Below are 13,858 nucleotides of genomic sequence, written 5' to 3' on the forward strand. Positions count from 1 at the left end.
CAATAATATCTCTTATTAATTTGAAATATGACCCTTTTAGGGTGCATGCACTGCTGAAAGGGCAAGCAATTTGCCTTCATCAGATCCTCTGGTGGCCGTAGGCATCACTGAAGCCTCCTCAGTGCTGACCTAAAAAGACTAAAGATAGCTAAGATGATGGCTCAAAGTCAAAGGGCCGAAGAAGGTTATCAGCAGCCAGCGTGGCCCAGGGCCAAAAATTTCCAGATATAATCACCATCAATCGTTTTTCAGTAAACACCCAAGACAGCACACAGGGCAGAGAAGGAAGGAGCCTTGATTTCAACTGGGTGACATTCCTCTTCACCCAAGGCGGACACACATAGATAATGAGTAAAAATGCTACAAGTCATGGCAAATACGTAGAGAATAGAGGAATGAAGTTGTGTCTGAGATAGGGGAAGCAATCCCCTGACCTCCTATTGTCTATGTATTGCCTCCTGGCAGTTGCCCCTCCCGAGGACCTGCGTGTAGCCGCAATCAGCGACAGGTCCATTGAGCTGGAATGGGACGGGCCGATGGCAGTGACAGAATATGTGATCTCTTACCAGCCAATGGTCCTGGGAGGTCTTCAGCTCCAGCAACGAGTGCCTGGGGATTGGAGTGCTATCACCATCAAGGAGCTGGAGCCAGGACTAACCTACAACATCAGCATCTTTGCTATCATTAGTGACACCCTCAGCCTCCCTGCCACTGCCAAGGTGGCCACTCGTATGTATTGTATTCTCTTCCTCTCCATTTTTCTTTGCAAGGGAACTAATAATTATATTGCTTCAAGAGTTCAATTCATTTATTAAGATCCTTCTTTGTATAAGGGACTGTTCTGGGCATAGAAGATACCAAGGCACAAATGAAACTATTCCTATCCTCAAGGAGCTTACATCCTAATGGGGGGAGGAGAATATACAAAAATTAGTAAATATAAGATAATCTGAAGGAGAGAGCACTAACAATTGGGATCAGAGATGGACTCATGCAAGAGGTGATTGATACCTAAGTTGAGTCTTAAAAATAGGTGGCTATTCTGAAAAAGTTAGATGAGGACAGCATTAATTCCAGTCATGGAGGACATAACTTGTGCAGAAGTACACAGGTAGTAAATGGGACGTCAAATGTGAGGAAGAGCTAGTAGTCAAGTATAGATAGAGCATAGAGTATGTAAACAGGTATAATGTGAAATAACCCTAGAAAAGTAGATTAGACCCAGATTATGGAGGTCATTAAATGCTAAATTAAAGAGTTTTGGGGTGGCCAGGTAGCACAGCGAGTAAGAGCACCGGCTCCAGTGTCGGGATGACCTGGGGATCGAATCCAGGCTCAGATACTTAGCACCCACCCAGAAACACCTGGCCGTGTAACCTTGAGCAAGTTACTTAACCTGATTGCTTTAAAAAAAATAAATTAAAGAGTTTTACACAGTTGATAATCATACTTGTGAATGTGACCATAAACTCACCCACAAAATGGAAGCTGATAGCAAAATGGAATTAAAGAGCTTGTACTTAATCCTAAGGACAGTAGGAAGCTATTGAATATTTATGGTGATGGTAAATGACAGTCAACCCTCTTTCTGTCTTAGGAAGGTTATTTTGGCAGGTGTGTGGAAGATGGATTGGGATGTTTGTGAACAGGGAATTATCATGGTCAAGTTTGAAGAAATAAGGGTAGAATGTTGGTACCATTCCTGTGGAAGACTGAGGCAGAGCAAAAAGATGGCAGATGAGGAAATCGATGAACTAGAAAACCTAGAGTATTATAAGAGGGAAATAATTATGGATGCTAAAGTCACTGAGTATGAAGACAGAGACAGTAGAGAGGAAGACCAAACAAATAGTTGAAGTCCTTAAGAAAGGAGGCAGAATAACTTGGAGGCCAATCAAATATTGCAACAACAATTTATGTAGTATAATATAGCTGGATGGAAGGAATCTCAAAAGAACAGAATCTTGTGAGTAATGACAAGCAGAGAGACTGAAAAGGGAAGTAGGCAGCCAGGAGTGTGGTGATTCCTCCCTGATATTTATTTTCAGTGGTGTTACTAGAGAAGTTGGTTAGGGATTAGTAATCTTTTCTACTCCTAATTCTGCATGGATACTTGAAACTATCTCCATTCTGGAGGGAGAAGTTTCTGTAAGAGAAGACTAATCTTTACAAAACTCCATTAAGTTAAAAGTATTTAAGGAGATTTCCAAAATTAGTCTGTCTGCTTAGATCATGGAATCCAAGAATTCAAATGTTCTTACCATCAACAAACATTTTGTCTTTTATGCATTCAACAGATATTCACTAAATACTTAATGTATACAAAAGGCTATGTCAGATGAGAGTGCAGATTATTAGGGAGATGGAAAACATGCCCCCATCCTCATGTAAACAACAGTCTAGTAGAAGATACAAACATCAGGAAAGATATTACATAATACAGCATGAGAAATGATTGAGAAGAGTGCAGAATGTTTGAGGAGGTGTTCAAGGGAGTGGAAGAGGCCATTTTGGGCATCAGGAACAGCCCAAAGAAAGATAGAGGTGAGAAAGTTCAGAGTATGTATGCTCAGGGAGCAGAAAGTCCATTTTACCCACTGTGTAATGGAGGGAAATAGCAAGAAATAAGGATGTAAAGGTAGAGTGTTTCTTGATCATAGAGAACCTGTCATAGAAGTCTAAACTTGACTCAGTAAGCAATAAGGAGTCACTAAAGATTTTTTCCTTTAGCAGAGAAAGAGATGTGTCCAGAACACTGAGAGAATTATTATGAAAGTGACAAGAAGGATAGATATTGAAGGAAGGAAAAAGAGAGAGAGAGAGATGCAGAGATGGACAGAGACAGAGAGAAACAGAGAGACAGAGAGAGAATACTGGTTAGGAAGGTTTTTCAATAGTTCAGACAAGTGTTAATGAGGACCTATGTGAGGAGGAGGGCCAGTAAAATAGCGAACATGGCTTATATGTGATAAATATTACAGAAGTGGGAAAGATAAGATTTAGTGGTTGATTAGATATGTGAAGTGAGGGAAAGGGAAGAATCAGAAGTAACCCCAAGGTTTCCAACACAGGAGTCTGGAGGAATAGCATTTCCACAGGCAGAAATAGGGAAGTCAGTTGGAAAGAGGAGAAAACTAAAAGGGAAGGTAATAAGATTGATTTAGGCATGACAAAGTTGAAATCTCTGTGGGACAACCAGATGGAAAGATACTATTGGCAAGTGGAAATGTAGGTCTGGCGCTCAGAAGAAAGTACAGCCTGAGAGACATATACTGGGGAACTGTCTGAACTGAGATAGCATCTGAATGTGCAAGAATGAATGAAGTTACCAAAGAAGAGAGTATAGAGAGTAAAGGTTAAGGACAGACCTTTAAGGTACATTCACCTTAAGGAATCAGTTAGAGGATGAGCATCTAGTGGACTGATTAAAGATGCAGGAGGAAAAGTAAAAGATCATGGTGTCTCTGAGACCAAGAGAGAAGAGAGAATCCAGTAGGAGGAGGGTAGATGATGATAATCAATGCTGCAGAGAGGGCAAAAGGAGACGAGGTCCTCAAGAGTCAGCCCCACCACTACCTATGTAACCATGAAATTACTTCATGTCTCCAGGCCACAGTTTCCTCATCTGTAAAAGAAGGAGTAATTTCTAGATCAGTGGCATCAAATTCAAATAGAAATGTGGGCCAATACATAAGCCTGTAGGTTGCATTTTGACTCAGAAAACCATATAGTAATTGATCCATGTTTTTATTTATTTTATTAAATATTTCCCAATTTTATTTTAATCTGGTTCAGACCACACTAAGGAATGTTATGGCCCATGGTCTGAGTGTTTCATACCTCTAATCTAGGTGATCTCTTAGACCCCTTTCAACTCTGATATTATATCATTTTTTCAGTCTGTGACTGCAAAAGATCTTTGGATTTGGCAATTGTTAGCTTATTGGTGACCTTTGAGAGATTTCAAATGAGTGGGAAAGAGAAGAGTCAGATTTCAAGGGGTTGAAAAAGAGTAGATAATGAGGAAGAAAAATCACTTGGCCATGAATTGGCAGAGAGAGAAATGACTTAGTAGTTGGATGGAATAGGAGGCTCAAAGGGTAGAAGGTGAAGAAAGCTGAAATTTGTATTTTTTTTTCACAGATTCAGCATCATGGGAGCAAAAGAATAAACTAGATGGCAGGTATTACCCAGATATTCCCCAACAATTCAATGTAATTAATAAACATGTATTTAGTATCAGCTATGTACAAGGCCCTGTGTCAGGTGCTGAGGTTTCAAAGACAAAATGAAATATAGTCCTTAAGTTCAAGAGGTTGATGATGCTGGATAGAGATTTGCAGATCAGGCACAAGAGCATCCCAAGGACTTAATTAGGCAGTCATGAAGACCTAAATTCAAATCCAGCCTTAGGCACTTACTAGCTCTGTGATACTAGGTAAGATACTTACTCCTGTCTACCTCAGTTTCCTCAACTGTAAAATGGGTGTAATAACAGCACTTATCTCCCAGGGTCATTGTGAAGATCAAAGAAGATAATATTTATAAAGAGCTTAGCCCAGTGCCTGGTACATTGTAGGCATTTAATAAATGCTTATTCCCTCCCCTCCTCTTCCTTTGAGAATCCCAATTAAGTACCCAGAACTCTTAGTAACTGAAAGAGATCTAAATATAATCCACATGAAGAGTTTATAATCTGGTATTAGAGATAAAGGTAACATCAATCAATCATTCAACCAATAAACATTTATTAATCACCCACAATGCACCAGACATTTTGTTGGGTGCTAAGGATACTAAGAAAATAAAAAGAAAGGGTGCAGTCCTCTCTCAGAAGAATTCTTCCAAGAAACATGAAATAGTAGGGGAGAAAGAGGAAGTATATAATTAAATACTGCATACATTATTATACTTTATAAATACAATAGGAGTTCAGAATAAAAAAGAGAAAAGGGGGGATCAAGTAATGATGGAAGTTTTCTTAAAGGAGATGGTATCTGAACTGGGATTTGAAGGATATGAAATTTTTGGCTAGTCAGGAAAAGAAGGAATTTCACAGAAGTAGAGAATCTTAGCATGCAAAGGAACCCCACAGTTGAACCCATACCTTTACAAAATCCCCTCTATAAAATTCCTCAAAGAGTGGCCATCGAGGCTTGAGACAACCTTTCAAGGCAGCCTATTCCCCTTTTGTGTAGCTCTAATGGTTAGAAAGTGTTTTCTATATCGAACTTACATCTGCCTCTTTTCATCTCCCTCCCTTCCCTCCCCCGCCCCCCCTCCCCACACACACATTGCTCCTAGTTCAGCTTTATGGGGCCAAGTAGACTTGGAAATGTTACCTGTTTCCCCAACCTTCAGAAAGGACTAAAAACTGAGCCATCAAGACAGGAGAAAAAAATCACCCCAGACAGAGTTCACAAACAGATTCAATAATTCATTCGTGTGACTAATAACCTTCAAGTTACAATAGAGGATGCCCCCAGATGGAAGCTGACTTTATGTGTACATCTGTCTATAATTATCTTTGTTTGTGTTTGACCTTTTACTAATTCCTCTGGTGCCCAAGAACCAGTTTAAAATCTCCTGCATGATAGCGTTACAAAGGTAGGTTACCATCTGCTGTTTTTCCCACCTTGCTCATAGATGACTCACCACTCTGGATACCCTGGCAGGACTCCCAAATGTCTCCTCTCTGATCTATAATTGTATAAAGCCATGAAGTCTCCATCCTTCTCAGGGTTTGTTATACCAACTCAGGGTATCCCCTTAAGCGTGCTCCTAGGTGGCAAAGACAAAATTATGTAATCTCCATTGACAAGCCTTCCAATGGTTAAGAACCAACCTTGCTCCTTCTCAGGCAAGCTGCAAGAGAAGGTACCCAAACAGAGAAAAGAAGACACTGTTAGTTATCCTAGGGGATTATCCCAGGAGGCAACAGCCAAAATGGGGGCAAGAACCCTGGAGAACATAGCCAAGTAAGGGCTGCCACAGGTCAGGATGGATAATTGAAACAGCGTTCTAAAAAGTATATTGTCACCTGGGCTGAGCACAGAAAGTGGGAGGGAGAGAGAGGGAAAGGCTGGAGGGAAACTGAAGAAAGACTGAGAGATACAAGAGGAAAAGAGAATGCTAGAGGCTAAAAAAAAAAAAAAAAGAGAAAGAATGAAGATAAAGTGTTCATGAGAGAGGGAAAGAACATGAGGTGAGGAAAGAAAACACTGGGGAAGGAAAGATAAAACTTGCTTTTTGAAAATATTCTTATTTTTGTTTTAATGTTTACATTTTCCCCCGAAGAAGTTGGCTGTTACTGAAAGCACTGGAATATCCTCCCTTCTTCTTGTCTCTCTCTTCTGAACAAAACAAAATATTCAATGTTAGTGTTAAAAAAGCATTTATTTCATAAAAAAAGAAATCAACCGGTCTTAGCTGGGCTGCTGATTTATTTACCTCTGTACATTTGGCCAACTCACCTCAAGTCTTAATGTTTGTGTGCACAACGTGGGGACACGAACTTGTCCTATCTGTGCCCCTGGGCATGTGAGGAAGGTTCAGAAGAGGACTTTGGGAAAACATAGGGATCTTCTTGGAGAAAGGGCACTATGTGAAAACAAAGATTTAACCACTGAAAGAGGGGTTAAATGTGACTTTTTTCTTTTGAGTGATTAAACTATTTTATACTAGAAAGTATAGGAAAATCATTTGTTAGAGTATGTATTCAATTATTCATATATTAATTAAAATAAGACCAAAGTCCACGATGAGGAAGGGGCTTATAATTGAGTGTATAGATTCTCTGTCAGTATGGTAGCTTAAGATTTCCCTGCACATTCTCTGGGATGTATGGGGTGGAGGGCAGTCTCCTGAGAAGAGGCTGAATTTAATGCTCTGTGGCTGATCCATGGACTCATCAGGGTTACCCATGAAGCCGTCACTCACATTGCTGTATTCCAGATCTCTCCACCCCTCAAGGGCTGCAATTCAAGACTATCACAGAGACCACCGTGGAGGTGCAGTGGGAACCCTTCTCCTTCTCCTTCGATGGGTGGGAGATCAGCTTCATCCCAAAGGTAACAACCATTTGGTTAGACTGCTAGATGCCCTTTTCCTCAGGCTAACTCTCCACCTGGAATTGGGTTAGTTGCATAGAAGTTGTTGCCTAAAGGCAATAAAACCCAGAGAGGTTAAAAGTTGGCATCGCTAGCTAGCGGCAGAACCAAGAGTAGAATTTATGTCTCCTTCCTCCTGTTCCAGAGGCATTTCTACCATGCCAAGCTGCATTTCTCTTGGTTGAATAAAATATGGTGCTACTGATATATTTACATCTAGTGAGGTTTTTGTGGAAGAAATATTGGACTTGGACCCAGGAGACTAGGGCTCTTGTCCCAGTTCTGCCACTAAGTATTTGTGTGTCCTTTTTGAAAAGTCATTTAGCCTCTCTGAGCCTCAGTTTCCCTTTCTTTAAAATGGTAATAATTGTTTTACTACCCACTAAGTACTATTGCTATGAGAAAAAAAACTTGGTAGTCCTTAAAATGCTATATAAAGATAAATTATTGGTAAGTAGCCCCCCTCTGCAAAATGAAGGAGACAACAAGGTCATTTCTAGAAATTGAACTGAAAGAGGAACACATTTTTGGGCACGGGGGACCAGATTTAAACTTGTCCCACTGATCTAAGGCATGAAATTAATACATATGGTCAACCTAACTGAGAGTGAAAGGAAGAAGACTGAAGACATCCAACAGAGCTGTTGCTTTCTCCCAAAGTTCCAGGATCAAGTGGGTACAGCAATTCAAAAAAGTAAAATCATTCATTAAAATGGTGCTCTTCATTAGGGGGCAAGAAAGGCTAGATTCAGTCAGACTCCTGCCCCATCCAGCCATGCTGTATTCTATATGTACCAGTAACACTGAGGGATACTTAATGGGAAAGCATAGTTATCTTCCATAATATCATTCTCTAAAGGTTACATGACCCGAACATCTCTAGCTTCTTTAATAACCCATTAGAACTCCGTCATGAATTTAGCTAAACTTTTCTTGAACCTTTTTATATTTTCTACCTGTACTCTCTGAGGGTAATGAGTTCCATAAGTTTACTGCCCACTGGAAAAATAGTTTTTTAATAAGTTCCAAGAGGTACCCTCTAGTTTTTGGTGTCTGGTGAAAAAGTATGGGATCATAGAATTTTAGATTTAGAAGGTAGTCTAGTGGTCATCTAGGTTCTGTGTGCCCCCCAAATAATGTCCTGCAGCCCATTCCCAACAAATGACCACATAGTCTTTTCTTGAAGATTTCCCATGGGTGGGGGAACCACGTGTGTTCAATCTATCCAGAGTTATAGTCTAGGGTAGGGTTATAGACCTAACCTTCAGAGAATGATGTCATCCATTATAGTTTTTATAAATGTCAATCATATCCCCTTTCTCCTCTTCCTCCGTCCAAACTGGGGAGTAGTTGCAAACAAATTACTGTATCCTCACCCCATTTGACTCAAAAACTATTTCTAATGAATAATTGTACATTCTAGTCAAAAGTTTCTTGATTTCAGCTTTGAGTGCCTTTGAAACCCTTAGAATCACAGAATTTTAGAGTCAGAAAGAACGCCAGAGAGCTCTTAGTACAGTAACCCCCTCATTTTTACAGACCTGAAAACTGAAGCTGACAGAAGGTAAGGGACTGTCACACAGCTAGTTAGTATCAGTGCCAAGACAAGAACTCAAATCTCCTGACTCCTATTTCAATGTTCTTTCCACTGGGCCATACTGCCTCTCTCTCTAAGGTGGGTTGATGACATGTTTACATCATGACCAATGATTAATTTATTATGAAATTTTATTTTATGAGAAATGAATTTTTAAAGGAATGTATTTATATTAATCATAGTGACCAAAATTGGCCTCGGACAAGAGTTGAGAAAATTCACCTTTCCCCTTCTTCGCAGAAGTGGAAGACTATGAGAGCACAATATTGAATATGCTATTAGATGCGTTGGCTAATTTTGCCAAACTGCTTCTTCTCCCTTTTTTCTCTCTTATTTTTTGCTACAAGGGATAGCTTAATGGGTGAAAGAGGGGATAGACATGTTAGAAATGCAGAAAATTTTGAAAACAAAAGATAATTTAAAAATTTAAGGAATGAAGAAGGAAAAAAGCAACAGGCAACTTGGCCACATGCCATTCTAAAGAAGGATACATGGAAGTGCTCTTTTGCAAAGAGGGGGAAATCATATCACCCTGCTGCTACACAGAGACAAAATTCTGTGCAGCTTCCTCTATGCCCAGCCCTAAACAAAAGGGTAGGATCAAGGCAGGATCCAGTGATCTTGAAGAATAAACATTCTATCATTCACGTGATAACCCTTTCATTTTCCCCTTGGAAGACTTAAGTCACATGAACTTTTTAAGAGTAGTTCTATAAGTTGTATCTGCGGTATTCTCTGCATTCAGTTCTAGGGATGACTGACTTGAAAAGAAGCCAAGTGTGCATGGAAGATGGTGGTGATAATTGTTTACCATGGCAATGCAAGACTTACCCTCTAGTTCTGCCTAGCCAAGGGTATTGAGAATGGAGAATGAATGATGGGTGAGTGTGTGTGTACAGGCTGATTGAGTTAATGCAGAGTGATGTGAGTTGGAGGGGAGAAAATAATGTAATGTTATTGAAAGTCAGTATGAGTGTTTTGTGAAAATTTCTGAGTGTGGAGCCCCTGCATTAAAAGTGACGTTGCTTGGATCCAGTCAGTGTAGAAGGCACAACTGTAGAAGCTTAGGTTGTGTTAGTAGGTTAGCACTTCTCTGCTGCCACCAAACACCAAAGTGGATGGACTGATGAATGAAGAAATGGGGAACAGAGAAGACAGTGCCTCCATTATATCTAGCAAAGTACATAGGAAACACCTCTCGGACAAAGGGGAGAAAATCCATCCCCATATGTTCTTTTTTTTGCCTCTTCTATCTGTTCTCCTACTCCCTTTCCCCTTCATCTTAATCTTTGTTCTCACCCTGCTCCCATTTTGTATTAGCATGTTGGAGTAAATCATGTCACTAAGCTCTAACTCTGACTGAAGGGGAAACAAGACATTGACAGATTCACATCTGATTTAACTCCAAGAGAAAATCCAGATATAGCAAAATAATAGTTCCTGCTGGTATAAAATAATGTGAATATCTTTCCTTCTTTGAAATATGTTTGAGAGAGAGAGAGAGAGAGTGAGAGAGAGAGAGAGAGAGAGAGAGAGAGAGAGAGAGAGAGAGAGAGAGAGAGAGAGAGAGAGAGAGAGGAGAGAGAGAAACGATCTCCTCTAAATAGCCAAGGGCATGTTCTTCATGATTAAGGGTAGAATGTCAACAAAACCTGATGATGCTACCCAACATCACCATTTTGTCTGTGGCAAAGTTCATTCTATATCACATTATGACTAATTTCCATTGACAAACTCAACTAATTCATGAAGAAGCAAAGAAATATTTTTTAATTGACAGTTCACTTATTAAAACTTCAAACAAGCTGTAGTCAGTTTGTATCACACTTAAGCCTGATGGAAATGGGTACTGGCTCCAGGCATACAACTCTCTACATAACCAGATTGGAGATCACCAGACATTGGTCTACCATATTCTGAACTCATACAAACCTTCTCTGCCAGTGATGTTTCTTTTTCTTTCCTTTTTGAATCTCCCAGAACAATGAAGGGGGAGTGATTGCCCAACTCCCTAGTGATGTCACATCCTTCAACCAGACAGGGCTAAAGCCAGGGGAGGAGTACATCGTTAATGTTGTGGCTCTCAAAGATCAAGCACGGAGCCCCCCAACATCAGCCAGCATCTCAACCCGTAAGTTACTTCTACTCCCTGACTTACCCTTCTGGCAACATAGGAGCTGACCCTAGAAATGTCAATGTAGACTATTCTGTTTATAATAGGAACCTGTTGCCTTACCCAAAGGACTCTTGTGAAATTCTACAGAGACTAAGGAAGGTAATAAATTGGATATAAAGAGTACCCAAGGGTCAAAGGCAGGAAGATCTGGGTTCATGTCCTCTCTCTAACATGTAATGGTAATGTAATACTGGACAAGTCATAATTTTTAGTGCTGCATGTGACTCTCTAAAACTACAGGAAGCAGAGGAATTCCCCAACTGTAGCAATAGTTTCCTCATGGGAAACTATTCCTTTGAGTGAAATCACAGGTCCTGTCCAAAAAATAAATAAATAAACAAATGAAAAACTGACGTCCATACTCCTTCCCTGACTAGTTGACTAGACTCCATTTCTATCCTGCCCCCCCCCCCAAAAAATAACAGGTTGGAACCTGGGAGATAAAAATATTCCTTTCCAATATTTCCTGGTTCTGTTCTCAGTCATAAAAGAACTTACTTGCCCCCTTTAGAAAAGGAGGAAATGGGAGAGGGAGTCAAATTGAACAAGGCACTTACTATTAGAACCAGCTCAGTGGGAACTTAGTTGATATTGGAGGTGAAATGACATTATTCTCTCACTGGTTTATCCCATCCCCATTTGTTATATTGGCAGAGTTAGGTAAGTTGCCCATTTGACTACTTTAAGTGACTCTTTTCCTACTTGATAAGTGTGACTTTCATGTTGGGGGGCAGATGGAGAAAGACATTTACCATTCACATGGCATTATTCAAAATTATCTAAGGTTTAAATTATTATACTTATTATAATTATATATTATTATATTAAATGATATATAATATAATATATATTATAATTATAAATTAAAAATTATCTAAGGGTTAAAAATATACTCTGATGTTAACTATTTTGCTCCCATTTTATAGATAAGGAAAACTGAGACACAAAGATGAAATAGCTTGTCTAGTTAGAAGCAGAAAATAGAATAAAATCCAGGCTTTCTGCCTCCAGCATTAGAGACTCTGACCTTTTCAAACACTCAAGAAAAATTAGTCGAACACATTCCTCAGTCTCACAAAGGCGAGCTCACCAAAAGAGTTTAACTATTGAACTAGCTCCATTTTCCAAATTGATGCCTAGTACCTTACCCTTAGAGCAAGAACTAACTGGGTCATAAAATGACCTTAGACTAACTGTGTGGATTAGTGGGTAACCCTTACAATATAGTTCCAAATCAAAGAATTTTTGAGTCCTGAATCTGTCATTCAGACTTAGTCCAGGGTTTGCCTAGCCCAGCAGGAATCTAGGGAAAATTCCAATGCCCAAGAAACTTAATCAATTCCATGGTCTAGACCCTAGAAACAGAAACATGACAAGATTGGGGCAATTGTCCAAAGATCATTTGTAGTACTCATGCAGTTCTATTAACAACTGAATTTAGCACCTTATTAGCAGCAATCACTTAAAATTGGAAGATTCAAGTTGGTCATCCTTCCTGACCTACAACCAAGCTGCACCTCAAGTCAATTTGTTTGTGGCTCCACTGTTTCCTGCCAACATCCCACTTTCCCAGCATTGGACTCAGGGTGTCTGTCCATGAACTCTAGCAAATCACAGTCTTTGTTTTGAGAACCAAGTCCCAGAGTCTACTCTTTCTGCACAAGGCACCAAAATGGCTCATTATGGCTTTGCCTAAAGGCACACCTGACCTACCTGAACTTAGTTTTACCACCCACTATGGTAACATTTATAGGTCATTCTTAGCTAAATTCCACAGACTTCGTGCCTCAAAATCCAACCTGCTGTTTAGCATAAAAAATGCTTTAGGAGTTGAAGAAGCCTATAGACCAAATAACAACAAAAAGCATTATTAAGCTCCTACTAAATGTCAAGCATTGTGCTAAGTGTCAGATATACAAAGAAACGCAAAAGACTACCCTGCTCTCAAGGAGCTCATAGTCTGATGGGGAGAATTTTCCCTGGCTTCCTTCAAGTCCCAACTAAAGTCAAACCTTCTACAGGAAGACTTCCATGGTCCCTCTTAGTTCTAGTGCCCTCCTTCTGTTTGTTTTTCCTATCATATATATGTCTGTGTGTGTATACACACATATACCATATGTGTATGTGTCTATAGATAGATAGATAGATAGATAGATAGATAGATAGATAGATAGATAGATAGATAGATAGATGATAGATAGATAGATAGATAGATAGATAGATAGATAGATAGATAGATAGATAGATAGATAGATATACTATATAGATGAATGGCTTGTATCTAGTAATTTGAAAGCTGTCTTCCTCCATTAGATTGTGAGTTTGAGAGCAGAGATTTGTCTTTTTTCTTTCTTTGTATCTATATCCAGTGCTTCTTATAGAGCCCTGCAAATAATAGACACTTAATAAATACCTACTGAGTGACTGTGAAGATATAAAATAGCTATATACATTAGAGTCATATAGGCCCTTTCTTCTTTTATTTTTTGCTTTTTTGGAGAGGGGAGGCAAGGCAATTGGGGTTAAGTGACTTGCCCAAGGTCACACAGCTAGTAAGTGTGATCAAGTGTCTTGAAGGGAGATTTGAACTCAGGTCCTCCTGACTCCAGGACCAGTACTCTATTTACTGCCATCTAGCTGCCCCATGCCCTTTCTTTAAAGGAGTTTTAAGATCTTAGAAAATAGGGCCAAATCCTGTCTCAATCTTATTGTTTCATGCAAATTCTTTAGCTGTCCTTGGTTTAGAAGTCCCTTAAGATTACTTTTAAAATGACTTTCTGCTCATTATAAATTTGGTTAAATCAAAAGTCATTGAAATAAGAAAGAGAGAGAGAAAGAAAAAAAGAAAGGAAGAAAAGGAGAGGAGGTAGGAAAAAAGAAAGAGAAAGAAGGAAGGAAAGGAAGAAAGAAAGGAAGGAAGGAAGAAAGAAAGGAAGGAAGGAAGGAAGGAAGGAAGGAAGGAAGGAAGGAAGGAAG

General features: G+C 39.5%; 1 protein-coding gene across 2 annotated transcripts in view; it reads left to right on the forward strand.

Moving 5' to 3' along the window:
* TNR (tenascin R) overlaps positions 1–13,858 on the forward strand; it is a 117,814-nt gene that overhangs the window by 7,771 nt on the left and 96,185 nt on the right. Inside the window, exons 3-5 of one of the 2 annotated variants that reach the window (XM_069065517.1) lie at positions 466–729; positions 6,955–7,070; positions 10,687–10,837. In XM_069065517.1, coding sequence (XP_068921618.1) covers positions 466–729; positions 6,955–7,070; positions 10,687–10,837 — 531 coding nt within the window. The remainder of the gene's footprint in view (positions 1–465; positions 730–6,954; positions 7,071–10,686; positions 10,838–13,858) is intronic. The other variant, XM_069065518.1, reaches the window with a different exon arrangement.

Source organism: Petaurus breviceps, unplaced genomic scaffold, assembly GCF_028583685.1.
Source record: "Petaurus breviceps papuanus isolate PSGF00001 unplaced genomic scaffold, PetGlider_PUasm1.0 90692, whole genome shotgun sequence".
NCBI classification, from domain to species: Eukaryota; Metazoa; Chordata; class Mammalia; order Diprotodontia; family Petauridae; genus Petaurus; species Petaurus breviceps.